The sequence below is a fragment of the Lissotriton vulgaris genome, chromosome 9, assembly GCF_964263255.1.
Source record: "Lissotriton vulgaris chromosome 9, aLisVul1.2, whole genome shotgun sequence".
NCBI classification, from domain to species: domain Eukaryota; kingdom Metazoa; phylum Chordata; class Amphibia; order Caudata; family Salamandridae; genus Lissotriton; species Lissotriton vulgaris.
The window spans coordinates 564,453,174-564,476,196 of record NC_141697.1 but is presented as its reverse complement, the minus strand read 5'-3'; the positions used below and the strand labels follow the sequence as shown (position 1 = coordinate 564,476,196).

The following is a 23,023-nucleotide window of genomic DNA, read 5'->3' as shown; positions in this document are numbered from 1 at the left end:
GGGAGAACCCATAAGATATTACAATATCCGCCAAGGGAGCCACATACACGTTGAAAAGTGTGGGGCTTCGGCAGGAGCCCTGTGGTACTCCCTTGGTGAGCTCCCTTGAGATTGAATGGTGAGAGCCCAGTCTCACCTCTTGTTGGCTATCCGAAAGAAAGCTCTCCAGCCAAGAGACAGCCATCCCTTCCACTCCCCTCTCCTTCAGACGACCGAGAAGTATCTCATGGGACACAGTGTCGAAGGCAGCGGATAAATCCAACAGCACTAGGATCATTGAATTTCCTCCATCCAGTGACATCTTGATATTATCAGTCACTGAAAGGAGGGCAGATTCTGTGCTGTGGTTGGGCCTAAATCCAGATTGAGAGAGGTCTAGGCCCTCCGCTGCCTCGATGTATTTAGACAAATGAATGTTAACGTGTCTCTCGGTCATCTTACTGAGAAGGGGTAGGAGGGAGATGGGTCGGAGGTTGGAGAGGTCAGTCCATGGAATTGCTGCATTCTTTCGCATTGGGTTCACCACTGCTTTTTTCCATCCTGTAGGCACAGATCCTTCCCTAAGAGAGTGATTGATCAATGTTAGAATGTGGGGCCTAAGCAGATTTTGCAGGGAGGCAGTTATTTTAGAAGATCTGGAGATCCTGATTTTATATGACTCATTAGGGAGGTAAGATCTGATTAATTGACTGCTGGGAATGCCGTAAGTGGGTTTTTACTCCATGTGGGCAGGATGGAAGGGGAGAATGAGTTGTTACTATTTTGATTGGAGACCAATAAAATTTTATCGTAAATCAAGTTGATTTTATTTTCGAAGAACAGGGAGATTTCATTGCATAGATGTTGGGAAAAGTCATCAGGGCTTTTAGATGCTGTTGGTTTTACAAAGTCCTGAAGGATTTTAAATAATTCCTTGGAGCGGTTTCCCGCTTCTGCGAGTCGTTGAGAAAGGCTATTCCTCCGAGCAAGTTTGATATTTTTGTAATATCTAGCCTGAGTCTCATGATGTGCCATCTTGTTTTCTTCGGTACGAGTTTTTCTCCACTTCTTTTCCAACCTCCTACAGTTTTGTTTTTCTGTTCTAAGCTCCTCGGTGTACCATGCTTCCTGTTTGGTGGCAGGGTATTGTTTGTGTAGTTTTAGAGGAGCTATTTGGTCAATTGCTTCTTTAAGGGACGTGTTAAATTTGGTTAAAACGGTCTCTGTACTGTCTGTCTCTGTGGAAGTAGGCTGCTTCCATACCTTTTGCAATTCCTCTGCAGTGACTTTATGCCATTGTCGACGCCAGACAGAAGGTAGGGAGTTTTTATTGGAAGGCTTGGCCACCTTGGATATAGAGAATTCCACGATATGGTGGTCGGACCAAATTATTTGAGTCTGGGAAAGGCAGTGTACTTTGGGGAAGTTGGTGAAAACCAAATCGAGAAGGTGTCCACCTGTGTGGGTGGGCTCATGGTTTTGTAAAGTCAGACCGAGATCCGTGTTGTCCCTTCCAAGGCTACTGCAGAGGGTTTTCATAGAAGCAACGTCAGGGTCCCCCCACCGTAGTCACCCCAGCCCTTTCGTAGCTGCAACGCACAGGTCACAGGGGCATCGATCTTCCTAGACCCCACCCCCTGCAACATCACTGTCCAAGTCATTTTAGATCATCTTTACCAGGACGTAATCGCTCGGTGGGAGACAGAATCCAACATTTTCGCCTAAAATGGCAATCCATCACATTTGGCAGGTAGGTCCTCTAAATAGTGAACAGTGCTATGCTCTGCTTCCATTCCTTTCCGACCTGCCTGTTTCCTCCCAGATCATAGCAGCCCTCAGAGGGGCTCCTATCCATCTTACTGTAAGAGGTGCAAGCTCTACTGTTCAAGGGGCCCATCGAGTGAAATGTTGAAATTAAAATAGGGACAGGATGTTATTCCTGCTATGTCCTCATCCTGAAAAAGAATGGAGGCTTTTGTCTTAATTTAGAACTTTTCCATCTGAATGCCTTCCCTACGGAAGGGCAAACTCCAAATGTGCACTCTGGCCCAGGTTCTGGCTGCCCCAGGTTAGTGTGATTTGATGATAGCCTTGGACTAGCATGGCCTGTACTCCCATGTGCCCATCCTGCAGTCTCACAGACATTAATTGCAATTCAGAATTGGCCAGAAGCATTTCTTTGCAGTGCTCCCCTTCCGCCTTCCCTGTGCCTCTCAGGTGTTCATGAAAGTGATGGTGGTGGTTCTCTTCCAGGGGATACTCATTAATAGTCATAAGCACTGAATTATCTCCGCCCATGAGCGGGGACCCGGAACACAAACAATATACATATATATGTGTAAATATAACCAAAAGTACTAAGTAATTATACACATATACATGTATAATAACATAATATGCAGCCTAACCTTAACACATAGGCTAATCAAACCAAAACCTTACACGTTCTGAAGCATGAAAATATGCTGTATATAAATGCAATAAACAGGCATGAGCCTAAAATGCATTTCATAGCCATGAAAAAACCTTTTATTTTCATCAAAGAACCTGTAGTAAACAGTTATTAGCCTAAAAGGGCTGCATATGAAAAAATGTCTGTGTACAGAAAATCAGACTGGCACCCTGCCTTTAAGGCCCCAGAGAATCTGCACACTTCGCCTTTAAGGCCTCCAGGAGAACTCTGTTCCCATCATGCCCCACAGGTGACAGTTAGGTCAGTTCTTTTTTCCGGCTTGTTCTGTGAGGAACCTGGAACTTGAGCTCTGCTCTTTTGAAGTATTTTCTGTCAGAAATTGGTTTTTCTTGCCTTGTCTTGACAAAATATATCTTTGGTGGTGGGTTGTTACCCTTTCCTGACTAAGCTGTTGGTGTTTTTTAGTCAGAATGCCACCTTTATTTTACAAATGTCCTTCCTGTGGGAAGAAGATGTCGAAAACTGACCCACACTCTGTTTGTGTGGTGTGTCTTCCAGCTTCTCATAAGGTGGAAGAATGTTATCACTGCCTCAACCTTTCAAATAGAACTTTAAAAGAAAGAGAGAAAATGAGGTTGCTGGGCCTTCTGGAGAGAGAAAACCGTGGTGAGAAGAGTTCTAAAGGCCTATTATCATCTGCCAGGCCATCTTCTCAGCCCAAACGTCGAAGATCAGCGTCTCCAGAAGGTAGATCTAAGAAGCATCGACTCCAGGGAGCGTCACCGTCAAAAAAGGTGCGCTCGACGTCGAGAAGATCACCGTCGACGTCGAAGAGAGCTCCATCGACGTCGAGGACATCGCCAGTGAGGCAGTCGCCATCGAAATCCTTGTCGACGTCGAGGCAATTGGTGTCGATTGCAGTGAGGACGACGTCGGGAGTGCAACGCTCGACGTCGAAGGATCGTATGAGGTCGACGTCGAGGGACAAGAGATGTCCGACGTCGAAGGATCGTGTGTCGACATCGAAGGAAAAAGGTTCGACGCCGAAGGATAAAGGTTCGCCGTCGAAGGATAAAGGGTCGACGTCTAAGGATAAAGGGTCGACGTCGAGGAAGAGTCATCGGTCGACGTCGAGGGGGAGACATACGTCGTCGAGGAAAAGATCGACGTCGAGAGAAAGGATGACGTCGAAGGATTCGACGTCGAGACCTAAAAAGAGAAGGTCAAGGTCTCCATCGCGATGTAAGTCGACGTCGAAGCATGCTTCGGGCTCGAAGCATGGAGTGTCTAGGTCTCTCCTACCTGATCATAGGTCGGAGTCGAGACTATCAAGACCAGCCTCTCGGACCTCAATTAGGTCTTTGTCGAGGTCAGAAATAAGTCCCGAACCTAGAGTGGAAGGTTCCCCACATGATCAGCAAGACAACAGATCTGCAGTGGGGCAAGGGATAGTGCACCAGGACTCTTCTGTGGTGGCTCATTCGGGCTCGTCCTCAGGTCAGGTGCCAGATGACAGACAGTTGGTGCCCAGACAGCGGACCCCGTCTGGTTCATTGGTCTCTGAACACAGTGCAGCGTCGAGAGCTTCTAGGTCTTCCGCAGAGCTGAATATTGTGCAGGTGTCACCTGAAGCTTCACCTGAGCATACAGAGCGGCCTATTAACTTGTCACCGAGGTGGTTGGAAAGTTTAAGGCACTGGAAGATGCGTCCGATAATGGGGGAGAGAACTCCAGTCCCTCGGAAGGAACTGCATAGAAGATCACGCTCAAGATCCTTAGTGAGAGAGAAATCTCGTTCAAGGGAGCTTAGGAGGCAACGATCGGCAACTCCTCAAAGAAGACGTAGAACTCCTACTCCATCTTCTACATCGTCTTCGTCCTCTTCAAGATCTTCATATAGGGACTATTCTCCGACTATATCTTCTACTCCTCCTTCCAGGGTGTCTCCAGTAGACGATTTAAGCACATTTAATGATGTGTTATGTCGCGGAGCGAGTAAATTCAGCATCAAAATGGCAGTTCCCCAGGTAGCAACCTCAGTCATCTTCGAAACCTTACATCACAAGACGACTGGCAGGCCTCTCCTACCGTTAGTGCCCGGATTGATTGAACCAGCAATGAGAACATTCCTAACTCCGGCCACGGTGGGTTCAGGTCCTTCAAGGATTGCGAAAAAATACAAGGCTCCAGATGAAGACCCAATGTTTTTGCGATCTGACCCACCACCAGACTCCCTGATTGTAGCAGCAGTCAGAAAGGCGCATTCGGCAGCATCTACCTCTTCTGCTCCACCTGAAAAGGACAGTAAGAGTATGGATTCCTTGGGGCGAAGGATGTGCAATACCTCAGGATCGGTCATGCGAGTGGCCAGTGCGTCTGCACTATTGGGCCGTTATGACCGTCTACTCTGGGACTCAGTGACTCGTTTTGCAGATAAACTCCCTAAAGAGGATCAGAAAGACTTCCTGGAAATAGTGGAGGAAGGAGGTTTGGTGGCTAACCAGAGCATTAGCGCGGCGGCTGATGCTGCAGACTTGTCGGCTCATGGCTATGCACACGGTGTTTGCGCGAGACGTACAGCCTGGCTTCGCCTTACGGGGCTAAAGCCGGAGGCACAGAGGAAAATGGTCAATTTACCTTTTAATGGATCAACTCTGTTTGGATCTCATGCAGACGACGAGATGTCTAAGATGAAAGTGGAGTTGGACACTCTTAAGGCCGTAGGCCTTGAGAAGAAAAAAGAATTTAAACGTCGGGGTACTTTTCGTCCCTATGACGAGATCTTTTCAACAAAGGACTCAACAAACGAATTGGTCTTCGCAAAATCAAGGCCAGAATCAGCAAAGATCGCAATTCCAGCAGAGGCGGCCTGGACGGGGCAGAGGCAATGGAAATAGGCAGCAGTCATCAGCTGCCAAACAGCCTCAGAAACAATGAATGGATGCTTCCTCTACAACCGTGTCCCACTCCGGTTGGAGGAAGTATTGTGCGTTATCTGGACGAGTGGAAACAGATCACGAAGGACAGATGGGTGCTGGATGTCATTCAGAACGGGTACCTTTTGAGGTTCAAGAAGGCACCCCCTGTCATGCGCCCTCTAAAGATGGTACAGTGGAATATAAAGCGCTTGCAACAGGAGGCGAACGTCCTCCTGAAGAAGAAGGCCATAGAACCAGTCCCTTTCCAGCAGAGAGGTCAAGGCCTGTACTCTCGATTCTTTCTTGTGCAGAAAAAAGGTCCAGTCACAGAGTTCAGACCCATTCTGGATTTGAGGCGACTGAACAAATTCATTCGGAAGGAGAGATTCCGAATGCTGGCTCTTCACCAGATCTTCCCTCAATTACACCAAGGGGATTGGATGTGCTCCATCGATCTAAAGGACGCTTATTTTCATATTCCGGTATCCAGAAAACATCGCAAATTTCTCAGGTTTCAAGTGGCGGCTCGTCATTATCAGTACGCAGTGCTTCCTTTTGGCCTGAGATCAGCTCCCAGGACATTTTCAAAATGTATGGCTGTAGTGGCGGCTTGTCTTCGAAAGAGTCGGATTTTCATATATCCGTACTTAGACGACTGGCTTCTGAAGAGTTCATCCCCATCGCTTCTAGAGGAACATCTGTCGATTTGTCTTCAGCTCATGTACAAGTTGGGTCTGCAAGTCAACTACAAGAAGTCGATAATGAATCCCACACAGAAGATACACTACCTGGGTGCTCAGCTGGATACAGAAGTAGAAAACGTGTGTCCTTCGGAGGAGAGGTGGTCATCCATCAGAGCGAAGTGTCTGCTTCTCCTTCAAACTGCACGTCCGACAGTTCGGCAAGTGTCCTCTCTCCTGGGCTCAATGGCGTCGTGCATTTTCATCGTGCCAAACGCACGTTTGCAGATGCGTCCTCTACAACAGTGTCTGGAAGATCAATGGCAACAGAGGACGGGATGCTGGGAGGACCGGATTTATCTCCAACAGTCTGCAAAAGATTCCATCCGGTGGTGGATGAAGAAGGTGCATGTGATGAAGGGAGTCCCTTTTCATCAGGACCCACCAACGCAGGCTCTGATAACAGATGCTTCTCTCCAAGGCTGGGGGGCGCATATGGGCCCTCTGCAGGTACAAGGGCAATGGTCAGACTTCGAGAAAGGATATCACATCAATCTTCTCGAGCTCAGAGCGGTCCATCTTGCTCTCAAGTCCCTGGCGCCATCGCTACAGACTCGGTCCCTCCTGGTACAAACAGACAATACAACTACAATGTATTACTTAAACAAGCAGGGGGGTACCAGATCCAGGACTCTTTCCATAGAAGCCCAGACCATCTGGCATTGGTTACTGGCGCGAGACCTGTCCATAACAGTAATTCACCTGCCGGGGAGTCTCAACACACAGGCGGACGACCTCAGCAGAGACTTCGTCGAAGCGCACGACTGGGTTCTCAACGAAGACGTCGCGCACAGCATTTTCCAGGATTGGGGAACACCAGACATAGATCTGTTCGCAGACGCGGCAAACGCAAAATGCCCCGTCTTCGCGTCCAGGTTCTACCAGAAAGGGTCTCAAGGGAATGCCCTTTTGATAGATTGGTGTCAAAATTTGCTGTACGCCTTCCCACCGACACCGTTGATACCAGCAGTGATCAATCGGCTGTACAAGACTCACTCCAGAATGATACTGATTTGCCCAGAGTGGCCACGCCAGTGGTGGTTCCCAGATCTCCTCCAGTTGTCAATAACACCGCACAGGAGATTGCCGTGTCGCCCGGATCTTCTGTCCAAGCAGAAGGGGCAAGTGTTTCATCCCAATCTGCCCTCCTTGCGCTTGGCAGCATGGCTCCTGAAGTCATCCAGTACGGACACTTACAGCTGAATCCGGAGTGTATGAACATCCTTAAGGAAGCAAAGCGGCCTTCTACGAGACAATCCTACGGATTTAAGTGGAAACGCTTTTACCTTTGGTGTCAGAGTAAGGGTCTGGACCCTATTCATGGTCAAGAAAAGGTGGTCTTGCCTTATCTTCTTTACCTTGCTGAATCTGGTTTGCAGTTCAATTCCATCAAGGTCCATCTTGCTGCAATAACTGCTTATAGAAAATCGCCAACACAGATATCTTTCTTTCGAATGCCTGTGGTGAAGGATTTTCTGGAAGGGTTAAGAAAGGTTTATCCTCCAATCAGGTCTCCGTCTCCACCTTGGGAGCTTAATGTGGTATTGACTAAATTAATGGGTCCCCCATTTGAGCCGATACATAAGGCGTCTTTGCAACACCTGACGTGGAAAGTAGCGTTCCTGGTGGCCATCACTTCTGCTCGTAGGGTGAGCGAAATCCAGGCTTTGTGTTGCAATGAACCATACACAGTTTTTCATGGAAACAGAGTGGTACTCAGGACTCATCCTGCTTTCCTACCTAAGGTGGTGTCGGATTTCCATATTAACCAATCCATAACATTGCCTACTTTCTTTCCGAACCCTTCAAGTCCGGCAGAACGGACTTTACATTCATTAGATCTTAAAAGGGTTTTGAAATTTTACTTAGATAAAACTAAGTCTTTGAGACAGACGGACCGTCTGTTTGTGAACTATGGTCCTACAAATACTGGTTTGGCAGCATCCAAGAGATCCATTTCTAGGTGGATAGTGTCATGTATCTTACTGGCTTATCAGCTAGCCCACAAGTCTTTACCAGGTAGACCTAGGGCTCATTCTACAAGGGGAAAAGCTTCTACCACAGCTCTCCTTAGGAATGTGGCTATGTCAGAGATATGTAAAGCAGCTACTTGGCGTTCAGTTCATACGTTTACACGCCATTACTGTTTGGATTCTGATGCTCAGGCTGATGCACAAGTGGGACAAGCATCACTCAGAAATTTGTTTGCTAATACTAGTTAAACACTGTGATTTTAAAGTATGACTATGCTTTAATCTGTTCGCCCGCTTCTGTGGGTATGAGCTTGCTACTCTATTCAGTGCTTATGACTATTAATGAGTATCCCCTGGAAGAGAAGGATTAGTTACTTACCTGTAATCCTAGTTCTCTTCCAGGGGTATACTCATTAAAGTCATAAGCACCCTCCCGCCTCCCCGGGCGAGCAGTAGCATTAAGGTTTAAAGTTTCAATATGTTTAAGTGCAGATTCCTGCTAAAGTTTACTGTACCGTACAAAAGAACTGACCTAACTGTCACCTGTGGGGCATGATGGGAACAGAGTTCTCCTGGAGGCCTTAAAGGCGAAGTGTGCAGATTCTCTGGGGCCTTAAAGGCAGGGTGCCAGTCTGATTTTCTGTACACAGACATTTTTTCATATGCAGCCCTTTTAGGCTAATAACTGTTTACTACAGGTTCTTTGATGAAAATAAAAGGTTTTTTCATGGCTATGAAATGCATTTTAGGCTCATGCCTGTTTATTGCATTTATATACAGCATATTTTCATGCTTCAGAACGTGTAAGGTTTTGGTTTGATTAGCCTATGTGTTAAGGTTAGGCTGCATATTATGTTATTATACATGTATATGTGTATAATTACTTAGTACTTTGTACTTTTGGTTATATTTACACATATATATGTATATTGTTTGTGTTCCGGGTCCCCGCTCATGGGCGGAGATAATTCAGTGCTTATGACTTTAAAGAGTATACCCCTGGAAGAGAACTAGGATTACAGGTAAGTAACTAATCCTCGCTGCCTATCTTTGGAGGTTGGGGATGCTAGTTTTTCCCTGCCATGAAGACTGGCTCCTGTATATGGGATTGCTATAGTTGGTCATGGCGAACCTCTAAATGATGGCGAACCTCCTGACATCTTTGGAGTTCTGGTATACAGTCGGTCGCAAAGTGGCGCTCTAAGGTCTATCACAAGTACTAATCAGTTATGGCAGGTAATCTAGCACGGTACATAAGGTAGTGAAAAACAACCAAATCCCCACGTGTGTGGCTAGCAGACCACTCTACTATATATACAAATCCTCTGCACACGTTTAAAAGTAAATACATAACGTTTCATAAAATAACACAATTATGCTTGTCTTTGTATTTTCAAATGTCTTTAATTCAAGATCTTAAGCCTTCTTAGCCAAACCGTGTTTCGTCGCAGCTGCAGGGGATTACACAGCAACTTCTTCAGGGGGGGACCAACTACCTAGTGGAAAAAGCCACTAGGTCGGAATGGAGTAATAAACCATGCACTTACTGCCGAACAAGACTATGCTGAATGGGAAGCCACGTCTGTTTCTTGTCATAAACGTTCTATGCTCTTTATGGTTTAGCAAGACCTTAGGATGTCATTCAAGAATACAAGCTATTACAGTTGTCAAGCCTTGGGAAGATACAAGAAGCTGCTACTTTAAAATAAGACTCGTTTGGGAGAAAGGGAAGAATCTTCTTTAGCTGTTGCAACAGTTGAAAGATGAATCCAAAAACTTTTAATTTAGGCCAGGTCTTGTTCCAGGCTAAAACCAAGAGATTGTGTTTAGGTGCCGAGATGGGGAAACTTCCATTCTGGCAATTCAAAGCTCATTGTACTTTTACTTGTTATATTGTCTTCTAGCACTTGGATCAAGTTCATGTGAACCAAAGGATCAAAAGCGGTGGAGTGGTCAAATGTGATCACTTCTGCTGTATCACTGTCATAATCCAGAATTGTCCTAATTTTGTCAACAGTAACCTAGGACAGTTTTGTGTTTATGCCTTGGATTAAACCAAGCTTCCAGAGTTCCCATTGCATCAGTTCTTGCAGAATTGTAGAAAGGTGTTTTATTGCAAGCTTATGCAATAATTTATACAAAACTGGAGAAGGGTAATAAGATGATAAATAGTAACATCATGGTCATCAGGGTTAGCCATCTTCATCAAAGAAGCATTCCCTCCTCCTTTGTATTTAGATGGGACTAACCCTGAAGCTGACACATTCATTTGACCAGTGAATAGACCACAGATGTAAGAGCAGCAAGTGGGCACCGGCTATTTGGATCCCGTTTTCAGACCCTTTTGCCCGAGAACTACCACCTCCTAATAAGAAATCAGTTAGAAGGAAGATGAAGGTTCTGAGCCGACGAAGCGGACAGGTAATGAGGCTTCTCTATGGTGTTTTGTTGGGCTTGTGCCCAGGAATAGAAAGTATGGTTTTTATTGATCCTGAAAAACCTGTGAGGACAAAATGAGTGGAAGATACGTTTTCCAGCCTTGTTAATATTAGTGTGGATCTGCTCTGGCTTTAACAAAGCCTTTTTTGTACTTTCGGTTTGGATATTTTTTATGCTCCTAAAAAGAGTAGGATCTCTGCAATAAAAGAAATGTAGGAATTTGGAGGTGTTGCAGTTTTGCGACCTGCAGACTTACAAAGATTCATGTGGTTTAAGAAATTGTTGTCACAGCTATAAAAGTACTAGAAAGAAGTCATTCAATCAGTCAAAGGGCGTTTCCCAGCTGGACTGCAATATTCTTCCTCCAAAGCAACAAGTTACATTTTTCCACTCATAATTAACAGCGGGCTCACATTATTATGGCCTAATACCTTGAAAATTCAGAAAGTTGGCAAAAAAAGGAAACCAAATGATGATCTTTCCAAGTAAGAGGGTAAACATCATCAATGGCCACTAAGTCCTGAGAACCACCAATTGGAGTCGAACAAAGGTCTCGAGCCTTTTTTAACAAAAAAATCTCCAAATAAGGGTGTGCATGTTTTTAATTTGTTAAAATTCGTTTTTGACAAGAAAACTAGTAAAACAACCGGCAACACCCTGCTGCACAGTTTATGAGAAGTGAAAAAAGAAAATTATGTTGCAGCTTATAGACCCTAAGCACAGAATTCATGCTTGCAATAACGGCCCTAATACACGCACACATTCAGGAATCTGCAGTGCACCCACAATCTATAAAACATTCTAATAATTACAGCATACTTTATTGTTGTAGTGGCTAGCCAAGTTTTGATGAGCTTCACCTGATCTGTTTTATTCAGGTCTTTTCACAGGTTTTGCGGGAGAACTCTATTCCCTGGCCAGTAGGTCTATTTTGGATACAATTGGTCAATTAGCCTATCAATCTTCAGGTTGATCATGATCAGACATGGTTTCATGTCAGTCAACAAGACTCAGAAGATCATGCTTCAGGGTAGCCCCTGACCCAGAATGGTGCAGATTGTCTACAGCGGGGTTCTGGCCGGATGGCTTCGCCATGCACCGGGAATCAAAGATGATCGTAGATTCCTTGCTCTTATGTTCCCCTTGTTCGCTCCAAAGCGAGTGCAATTGCTCAGTCTATAAGCGTGCGTAGTTTGTGCAGGTAAATTAGCTCTCCACCTAGTGAGGTTTGATATTGGCAGGGACAGTCTCTTTGATTTCATAGCTAACCTCTGCCAGACCTTCCAGGGAGCAACAGGAAATAACATTGAGGGCATCACTGCAGGGTGCTGTCAGAATGGGTCCGGCCTCACCCCGCCAGAACAGTGTTGCCTCATGCATCCAATATGAGATTGGGGAAAATAAGGGACGGACTAACAGACCCAGGCCAGATGAATGTTAATGCAGTTAATCCCTGGAAGAGGTGGAGTCAGTCTCCCTCCAGCTTGGATTGCTCGGTAGGGCCTGTTTCAACCAGATTCATATTGAATAATTCTTTGGCTGGAGAAGCTTTTCAAGGGCCCGGAATCTTGTTGCTCCGCACTCTAGCACCGCTACCCCGGCAGTGTGTTCTTGTTCACATGTAAATAAGCTCACCAATGTTCAATCGTTCAGTACTTGTAAAGAGCACCTCTGTCACCCCTAGGGGTATCTAGGCGCTGAAGATTCTTTGTTATTGTTGAAGAGCCAAGTCTCGAGTCTCTTTCTGAAATCTGCCAGGGAGGGTAGGGTTTGGAGATGAAGGGCCTGGTTGTTTCAGATCTTGGCAACAATGTAGGAGAAAAAGTGGCCTCTGCTATGGCTGTGATCGTTGCAGGGGTGTGAGCGAGGGCAATTGAGGAGGAGCGGAGGTGTCTGGAGCGTTGGTGAAAGTTCAGGCGGTGGTCAATGCAGGATGGTACTTGGTCGTGGAGGGCTTTGTAGGCGTGAGGCTCTTGATCTGGCATATCTTCTTGATGCGGAGCCAGTGAAGGTTCCTGAGGTGAGGGGAGACGTGAGGCCGTTTGGGAACGGAATGTTGGTAGTCATGATTGATTTAAAGACTGTTTGTCCCATTATATCAAAATATATATTATCCAAGAATTAGGTCAGACGGCGATAAATTAGCCGAAAAGCACTCGGTGTAGAAATGTGACATGACAAAATAATTTGAATCCCATATTGTTGCATTTACTAATTTATTTGCAATTCTCAACTGTTACAGTAGCATCATAATGTGTGGAAGCAGACTTGAGAGGTTTGAATGCTGAAGAAATTGACTGAATCACTTAAATCTGATTCTCCAGCCGACCCCTGTTTGGCTAGGCTGCTAGCGGCAGCTGCTGAGGTGGTCAACTCTGAGGTTAACACCATTACTAACATGTCGCTTCAGACTGCCTCAGTTCCACCTGAGTGGAAACAGGCTAAATTGCTCCCACTATTAAAAAAACCTTCTTTAGACCCTTCTACGCTAGCCAGCTAGCGACCTATTTCTCTCCTCCCGGCTGTGGCGAAAGTGTGCGAGTAAGCAGTCCACAAACAACTTGCCAACTTTGTTGTGACATCTGGAGCTCTTCACTGAGCCCTGTCGGGATTTAGGGTCACTTATAGTACAGAGACGGCCCTTGTTGAGATGTCCAAGGCTATAAGAGAATGTTTGGATGTAGGCGGCAGAGCGGCCTTGATTTTATTGGATCTCTCTGCCGCCTTCGATACGGTGCCTCTTCACCAACTATTGTCCCATCTTTCAAGCATTGGAATATCGGGTGAGCGATTGGCTCAAATGAGGATAGAACACAGCAGGTTTGGCTGCCTCCGTTCTCTTTGGCCCCAAGAAAGGTGACCACAGGAGTTCCGCAGGGCTCTACTTTGAGTCTCCTTCTCTTCAATTTATACGTTACTCCCTTGAACTTTCTGTTGGAGGAGCTGGGAGCTAAGATCATAGCGCACGCATATGATACACAGCTCCTCTTCACGAGGAAGTAAAACTGTCTTTCTGCTATTTTTAACTGGCTTGCACAGGCTCAGCTTTAGTTTAATGAGGACAAGTTGGAAGTACTTCTCTATGGGTCTCCTCCCCCCCCCCCCCATTTAGGGAGAATCTTTGGGCCACAGAGTATCCTATACCTATCTCTGTGGGTAATCCTGTTAAGAATCTGGGGGTCTGGTTTAGTGAGGACCTCTTGTTCTCTACACCAGGGGTCTCCAAACCGGTCCTGGAGGGCCGGATCCATGCCAGATTTTTTGGATTTCCCCATTGAGATACATGTAGTTATTTTAAAAATCTGGCATGGATCTGGCCCTACAGGACCGGTTTGGAGACCCCTGCTCTACACAGATGAACAGCCCGGATTATGCTTTGGTACATTGAAATCGCTTAGGAAGTTCCTTCCATTGCTACCCAGGCCAGCTGAGGAAATGCTGACTCGTGCTCTTATTCTGTCACGTATTGACTATGCCAATGCATTGTATATTGTCTTACCTGGATACCAGCTGAAAAAGTTGCAAATTATTCAAAACGTGGCAGCAAGAGTGCTGCTCGGTATCTCTGGTAGATCAAGCTTAAAACATCATCTCTGGGACCTTCATTAGCTCCCTCTGTTGCAACACGTCCAGTTCAAGGCTCACTCTTGCCCACGGAGCACTCTCAAATTTGGGCCGCCGTATCTTAGGAGACACTTTGATTTCTACATCCCCTGAAGACAATTATGCTCAACCGCGCAGCGTCTTCCTGCGATTCCCCGTTTTCGTCTTACGCGAAAGAGGGACAGCTCTTCCTTTTAAGGCAGCCAAAGCCTGGAATTCCCTTCCTCATGAATTGTGGCATACTCCAGATCCTAGGCTGTTTAAGAAGCAGTTAAAGATCTTGCTTTTTTAATTAACCCATAGCTCCTCTTAGCTCCTTGCATTCGCAGCTGCCTTACGTGCCGGGACACTCTCTAGTATCTGTGCGCGTTAGAAGTGTTAATAACATAACATGCCAGCATTTGTAAAGCGCACAGCTACCTCCAACGGAGGTGTCCTGGCGCTGGGGGCTGTCAGGAAGATTAAGCAAGCAATTGCCCAGAGTCACATGGTGCTGGGCTAACCTGCTGCCGGAGCTAGGGATCCAATCGTGAACCCTGTGGTCCGGAGTCGAGCACCCTGGCTGCTGCGCCACACCTCTTCCACATAAGTGTTCTCAAATTTGCTTCCAGCTGAAAGAGCATTTCCCTCCATTGGCAAATGTTTGGTGTGTACAAGTGCAGCTTCACTTGTCTTCCGCATACTTTGATGCCAGGTCTTTAAACTGGTTGACTGACCAGCACATTACAGCCTGCCAAAGGAAGCCCTCAAAATGCAACTGGCAGTTATACCTATCGCCAATATCCAATGTATAATGGCAGTTGACCACCCATTATGGTGACGGAAATGCTGAGTTTGCCTCCACAGACAACTAGAAAAACAAGCCAAGAAAGACAAATGGTACCATAAAACGTACATTGAAGAACACCACCAACCACAGATTACTAGGTCCAATTAGCAGGTCCAAGTAGATTGAGAACAAATGCAACTTGGGGACTGTGAGTCAGAGCTTCTCAAATGTATTGATAGCGGCCACTCTGCTCCAGAACCTTTAAACTAAATAGCAGGTCAGCAAGTGCCTTTATGCCAAGAAATAAGTGTGGCGTGCTTTGTTAGCCATGTGTACATTAAAAAATATGGAAGTCATAGACATTATGCAACTGGGGGCAGTATGTTACGGACTCCATCATATTGGTATGCTGTTATTACAGCAGACAAACTAGATGAATATTGCTCATCTTTTGGGGGGAGGCATTTTTTTAATGTCAGAAAGGACCCACTAATACAAAAAAAGTGAGTAATTACTTTTTATTATGAGTGTGTACCAATTTCTGTGACTTGTCAACCTGAGATGTAAAGTAGATCTTTTTCCCTTTTGGTTTGTCTGGGCCTGTATTTGTCTGTGTACAGCCAGATGTGTGGATAGAGTATGCTTTCTTAGGTTTGGCTGCCTAGTTGCATTGGCTCCTTTCACTCTGCACCCCCATTTTTGCTTACCAGCTTCTTAGTTTGGGTTTGAGGACATATGTTTTAGTCCTTGCAACTGGAGGGTGCAGTGTTCTGGGTTGCAGGTGAGAACTAACTCGGGTTTGATGTTGAATAGAACATTGCCATCCAGCCTCTACATGGAAAAAAGGGATGGTCTGTCTTTTTGGTGGTAAATTGGGGGGGGGGTCACAATTACTTCCTTAGTTAGTTGTGAGAAATGACTGATTGGTTATTTATGAGTCAAATAAGCGAGGGTTATTTGATATGAAGGGGGCTCAGACACAGTGGCTGCGTTGTCCTGAGGTACCAGGTTGATTCTAACAGAGCTATTTCTTTCTTTCAGAGCTCACTGGCGATGCCCCGTTGCTCTCCGGTGTAAACCTTCCACCAGTTACTACTTCAGTGCAAGAGACTCCAGCTGTGCCTGATCCAGCTATCCTGACCGAGGGAAGCTTGGATGACACTCCGTCCCTACCAGAATCTGGGATTCGTCTACGCAGTGTTCACTAGAGCTCCTGAGTGTATACTTTGTGGCAGTTCATGGGTGGCAACCCATCTCCCATGCTCATTCACATTCTTACCTCCTTAGCCACCCCTTTGGTGCATGACTGAGGAACTATTTGGAGCAAATCCACTGTGGAAGAGCAGAAAAATGATGAGAAACTGTGCCTCCTGGAGATATTCAGCGCCACCTCTGTTAGGTGGGATCATGCAATAAGTCGCTGTTGATAAACTGTGTCTCCTGGTGGCATTGAAGACTATGCTAGTTGTGAGAACAAGATATTGTGTGTGATACTCAACACCTCCCAGAGGTCTTTAATTAGTTTGATGTAGAGACAAGACCACACAATAGAGAGCAATTGTTCATTTGTCACAGATCTGTTAGAGTACACTACTCACTGGAAACTGGTGATGAAACAAACAAAGATATTCGCTAAACTATATCCTCTGATCAAGATGATGAGATTACCTGTGCTTCCATATTTCTTAAGAAACTTTAAAAGTGTGTTGCCACCAGGGAAAAATGCTCCAGAGACTAAATGCACCAAAGAAAACTGTGCTAGCTGCAAGACCAATAACAAATCTTCAACTCCTATTCCCTCTCTGGCCCTTTTGGGGAACTTTCAAATAAAGATAATATAGAGAGACCCAAGAAACTGACTGTGCCAACAAGATATCAATGGTGATGAGACCAAACTGAATAGAAATGAATTTTCTAAATGCCTCCAAGAGGCCCATAACCAATCTGGTGGTTACAAGTCCAAGATTCTGAGCGAAACCAGATCTCCCAAACACTGTCTGCCGCATTGTAGAGACGACAATACAAACATGAAGGACTGTGGGACTAAATGTGTATTCTGCTATAGACGCCTTGTGACATTTTCTGTAACTTAGTGTCAGGTCAACTGCCCAGGATTTGTTTTGCTATAAGATGTCCTGGCCTTGAGCTCTGGGACTTCGGAAGGTCTCAGAGATGCACAACTGATTGATGAACTGGTTAGTATCAGTGGCTAAACTAGATTAAGCTACATAGGAGCACTAAAGAAGCTTGATTTAGGTGATTTGAATCATGAGAAAAGCAGAGCGCTCACTGCATAACTAGGTCACCTACAGGGATGTCTGTTACTTTAGTCACTGTGATTATGACCTGTGACGTTTGACAACTGAACCCAGACGATGGGATGCAGATGGTTGTCCCTGAGCTAATGGATTAAAGTGGATTTGATATGCCTACATTTTTGCTATTTGGGACAGAGGGTGACTTAGAAATTGGGAAGATTACGAGAAGAACCATGGGTAAAGAACAACTGCGAAATAGGTTGATATGAGGAACGTTCACTTCTATTCCACCTTGTCTTTGGAACTCTTTTATTGTTGATGCTGACTATAGGCCACCATTTGCAGCTTTTGCGGTGCCTGTCAGTCTGAGAAAGATGTGCCGTCAGAGGTGGTGCAACAATTCTAGCAATAGGGATAGTCACACCTTGTGTAGTTCCTGCATCTTTTCACCTGTCCTCTTGAGCTGCTGATCAATCTTTTAATTTAAGCCTCCGTTCCTTCTCTCAATCTCCATGGCCTTTACATACCCTCTGCCACACTCAAGTAAAGAATCTCATCTCTGCCTAGCAGATTGGTGCTTCTCAAGCGTGTTTATTTGGTTTATCACCTTTTTGAAGGGTTGGCTTAAACACTTCAAAAGGGAGAACCTAGCTGTAAGATTGCTCATTACTCTCATACATGGAGGACGTGATGGCTGTCAAAAAGACAACTACTGCCATTGAGAAGCCAAAATTAAACTGTTCAGGTGGTTCGAATGAAGTAGGCTGGAGCAGTAGCAAGACCTATGGGAAATCACATTATGCGCCCATGGAATGTGTTCTGTTCTCTAAGATTTTTAGGCACCTACTTGACATTGGCTCAGTGACACCGAAGTCCAAACCCTCCTAAGACTTGAATTGGCAGACATTAGTCATGCAATGATTGTTCCAAGCTTAGTAAATAAAAAAACTCTCCAAAAGTCAAGGATGTATAGGAGATGGCCGGACCTTTGGCGCAACTCCCTCGATGCATGCCTGATTAGCAGATGTGAGCAGTTCTTCCCAAAGTTTAACATCTCTGGCTGATAAGATTTCTAAATCTCAAGGAACAACTCCTATGCAGACCTACACTATATGCCTTTAGACCATCATTTGAAGCCAGTGCAAGGCTGTAATTGAAAGGGAGGTTCGCATAAAGAACCAGAAGAACCTAGGGAGTGGTAATTAGAGATGTTATCAAAGCTAGGGCCTTGAACTGAACCCCCACCCCGCCCTCTGAGCTCTAGAAATAATTTTGACACCTTCTTGAATTTTTTTCAAAACTTTGTACAAGCATGGGAATGCTGATAAGGCCTAAAATGGACTTCCCAACCATTGGAACGTTAATCCAAAAATCCACTTACTTGCCAAGGGTGTAGGGATGGAGCTTCTGGGCAGAATATTGGTAGATGGACACTGTTTTGGGGCAAAGAGGACCTTCTGAGGACCTCCCCCTCCCCATCTCCCCTTCTTCCCAAATTGTGAGAAATGCAGATGGAAGTGAACAGAGGAAGGAAATTCACATCAGAGCTGACCCATATGTAGGTGTCCGGACCTGCACAGGTATGCCAGGTCATGGACAACTGCTGTGGTCAAAGTTTCTCAGCTGTGGAACCTACGTTCCCTGTGCCGCCTCAACTACAGCTAGGTAACACTGCTCTTGAATACTTGTTTATCATTACGCACTGAAACAATTTGTCCTTCCAGTAGTGGAGCGCAGTGAGGCAGAGCCCTGTGTTTAGAAGATCCCTCCATCTGAAAGACTGCTGACTCCGGTGCCATCCAACATTCCTGAAAATTTTGACCCAGAACCGTCAAATTGGTTTTGAGAAGTCGTGTATGTTTATGGGTGAAGGTAATCCTGGCTGTTTGACATATTTCCAGTCACCAGTCTAGGTCCTTCTTGATTGAGCCTGGCACTAGCATCAGAAAAACATAATCCTTATAGTTTGTGACCCACTGGGACAGAATGCCAATGGGTTTAAGTGCAGCTGGGACCAAGTTACTACATCTATGGTTCCCCCCAAATGTACCAGTGAGGGAAGCTATTGTCTGGCTGTTGCTGTTGGATAGCTGACTGGCACTAGTCGTCGTAGCTATGATGCTCCTCTGTGAGTCTGGAGAAGCACGTCAATACCACTCTGACAAAATTCTTCGAGGAAAACCATCTCCTCGATGCCTCCCAGACGGGCTTTCGCCCAAAACATGGGACAGAGACCGCTCTACTGGCCGTAACTGAGGAGGCGAGACGGATCTTGGATCGGGGGGGGGGGGGGGGGGGTCAGTGGCAGTGATCCTCCTCGATCTGAGTGCCGCGTTTGACACGGTACCTCATAAAATTCTGTTGAACCGTCTCGCCGACCTAGGAGTGTCCGGAGAAGCCCTGGTCTGGTTCGAGTCTTTCCTATCGGACAGAACCTTCCAGGTCTTTGACGGCACATCCGTATCATCAAGTAGGCCTTTGGGGTGCGGAGTCCCGCAGGGTTCATCCTTGAGCCCCACGCTCTTCAACGCATACATGAGGCCGCTGGCTGGGATTGTTCGTCCGCATGGTGTCAATATCATCTCCTATGCGGACGACACCCAGCTGGTGGTCTCCCTTGCACAGAAGAGCGGCCTCCAATCACCGCCCAATCTAGCGGCATGCCTGGAGGATGTAAAGAGCTGGATGATGAGCTCATGTCTGAAGCTCAACGACGACAAAACCGAGCTCATGCTCCTGGGCCCGGCGGCCCCCTCTACTTTGGAGCTGATATGGCCCACAAGCATGGGTGCGGCCCCACCCCTGAGAGATAATATCAAAAGTCTGGGATTATGGCTCGATAAATCGCTGAGCCTTAATACACAGGCCACCAAGGTGTCGGCCACTTGTTTCGGCCTCCTTAGGGTGATCAAAAGAATTCTTCCCCTTCTCCCATTTGAGGCCAGACAAATAATCAAACAGGGCCTTGTCCAATCCCGTCTGGATTTTAATAATGCCCTCTATCTTGGAGCACCAGACTACACCCTACAAAAACTTCAGCGCACTCAAAATTGTGCTCCCCGTGCGCTATTGGAAGTCCCACGGAGGACCTCAATAAAAACTGGCCTAAGAACTTTACACTGGTTACCTGTTAGGGACAGAGTGAAGTTTAAAGCTCTATGTCTAACTAGTTTCCGGAAACAGCTAAAAACCTTCTTGTTCAGTAAGTAGTAACCTTCTGAGGGCACCTTCTGTTTTAGTTTCAGCGCCTGGACGCCTCAGGGCAACTGTAGCGCTCTACAAATCCCATTTTCATTTCATTTCTACAAGGCAAGAAGACTTCCAATGTAGGTTTGTTTTTTGGTGAAGCTTCATTCAGTACAGGATTCAGCCATGGTGTTTCAGAAAGAGGAACACATGCTGGCTATCAGTCTTTGGCATAGAAAAGAAGATGCCAGTAACTACAGACTGTCTAAGAATGGGATCACTGGCAGCCAGTTTTTGTAAATGTGCCACTACAAGGGGTGTCATATATATCCTGATTCCTGCACTTTTTTTAGCAACAGGTCCAGGAGAACTTTAAAGGAGAGGGAGACTATTAGGCTGTATGGCCTTCAAGAGGATCAATGCAGATGTGAAGAGCTGTCTGGAAGACCTGGGACATGAGGTTGCCCTCGCTACCTCTGCTCCTTCCACGTTTTCCCAAGGCTATGGCTAGCCTTGTGGGTGAGATCCAGGAGAAGATTATCGGAAGAAAGAAGACTCCTCTGGGGAAGGACTGTGATATTGATGGTAGGGTCTCTCACTATCTGTTTGCTATAAAGAGCTGGCTTGACGTCAACGAAGGGTAGGTTGGCACCATGGTCAAAAGGATGCCATGTCGACAACTATATAGAAGTCCATGATGCAATCGATGTTTAGGATCTCTTTTCCTAGGCAATCATGCCATTTATTTGCAAAAATGGGTCAGCAGGCTAAAAAAAGAGTAGGGATTCCATGTATGCCTGACTACAAAATGTTGCAGGACTTTCTCTACTACCAGAGAAATATCTACTGCAGTGACTTTCCTTCATGTTGGCTATCACTTGATAAGGGAGCTTTATATCTACCTCCTCCATATCCCGTGCGTCATGCGCCTCTACTAGGTCCCCTGCCTACAGTGCCTCCTTTGGCTCCTTTTGGAAGTCCAAGATCTTCAGGAGACCTCTCCAGAAGGTGCCGTTGGTCTAGGAGATCTACTTGTTCTAGATTAACAAGGCAATCTAGATCTTCTAGATAATGGAGGTCTTAAGACACATTCTCAGATTCCTCCTCTTTAATTCCTCTGCATGCTTCAACATTTTCTTAATTTCCACCTGCACGCTTTTCACCTATTGTTGACAGCAACTGTGACTGGGGCAAAGACTTCAGTCATCTTTGAGGTATTGCACCATCTCACGGTGCCTTGTCCCTTGTTTCCACTAGTCCCAGGACTACCTGGACCAGCAATGGAATTTTATAAATTTTATATTTTTTCTCACACATATTTAGTGAAATGTTATGCAATGCAACGTTACAACAGATTAAGGTCAAAGTACATTGGGTGAAAACAGTCCACTTCTAGGGTGGAGCCTCCGTCTAAGGTCGACTCATCGCCTTTGAAGAAGGATTATCACTTGTGACAAGCGAGGTTTGGAATGAGGGATGCCAGATAAAATCTAGGATGGGCAGTGAAGTGGCTTGAATTTCTGGATCGGATGGTGACATTGTGTGAGTGTACCAGATCATATGGCATTCAAAATTCATTAATTGGGGGGGGGGGGGAGAGATATTCAATGGGATGTCAACCCTTCAGAGAATCCATAGGGTAAGTAGTCTGATATGTAGAGGTCACGAGTAACTTTGCTTCTAGAGGGTAATGTTGGGGGGTTTAAAAAATGGAAACTGGGTAAGACAATGGGAGAAACTGGGGTGAAAGCAAACAGACAGTCTGGGGGGATCAGATGATGGTGCTTAGTGGATGGGGTGGGGATGGAATCTGTGTTGAGTGGCAAAGTCAGAAGTCTGTGTGAGAGGAGGTAATTCTGGACTTGGACGGAGTGTTGTTTCTTGAAGGAGTCTAGTAAGGAAGTGGTCATAGGGGTCAGTGAAATGAGATACTCAAGGAGTTGGGCAGTGCAGGGTGTGGGCAAGGGGTCTGGAGTTGTCGCGGAGGAAGGATTTTGTCCACTGGTTTTTCCTCTTGTTTGGCCCATAAGCGATCCCAGGACTCCATTATCAGATGAGTGAGAAGACCTTTACAATCTTCACTGTGTAGGGCTTTTCTTTCTGCTTGGTCCCATCCCTTAAACATATTGGTCAAATACATTTTGGCTGCGGGGGGATTTCGAGTTGTTTGTAATTGCTCATTTAGCCACTATCAAATTGGGGCCCTCACTTTATGGTGTTTAGGACTGGGGGGGCCTAGAGCTCCTCCTTCCCACATCTATTAAAAGGGTATTCTGTGCATGGGAAGAGCGTGTGAAAGATATGAGTGCAGTCCGTGGAAAGGGAGGAGCAAGCTCATAGCATGTGGTGCAGGTCCATGTTTCCAAAATTGCAACGGAGGAAAGAGGCGAGCTCCCCTCAGAAAATGTATGTAATTTAATGGGGGAAAGATACACCTGATGCAATATAAAGAATTAGATCAATTCAAAACTGGTGTTACTGAAGACCGTATGGCAGAGGTCTTCAAACTGGGGGGCGGGCCCCCCTAGGGGGGGCTCGAGTGATCTCAGGGGGGGCGCCAGGCTCTGGCCAAAAGAAACATTATGCTTTTTGTTTTCAGCCTAAAAAAATGAGCAGCAGTAAGCACGTCTGTAATGGGCCATCATTCACATCCTTTGTCATTTAAATCCTGGCTGGGAGAAGGATGTCAAAAGGGAAGGGACTTCAAATTTTCTCCAAGGCCCACACTGCCATTTTGAATAACCA

At 45.9% G+C, this 23,023-nt stretch overlaps 1 protein-coding gene across 1 annotated transcript in view; it reads left to right on the top strand.

The window, feature by feature from the left end:
* Window positions 1–17,653, top strand: part of BSCL2 (BSCL2 lipid droplet biogenesis associated, seipin) — a 90,845-nt gene extending 73,192 nt beyond the window's left edge. The window contains exon 9 of the mRNA XM_086938106.1: window positions 15,876–17,653. Within this exon, the coding sequence (XP_086794232.1) occupies window positions 15,876–16,042 (167 nt within the window). The 3' untranslated portion in view covers window positions 16,043–17,653. The remainder of the gene's footprint in view (window positions 1–15,875) is intronic.
* Window positions 17,654–23,023: the final 5,370 nt, after the last annotated feature.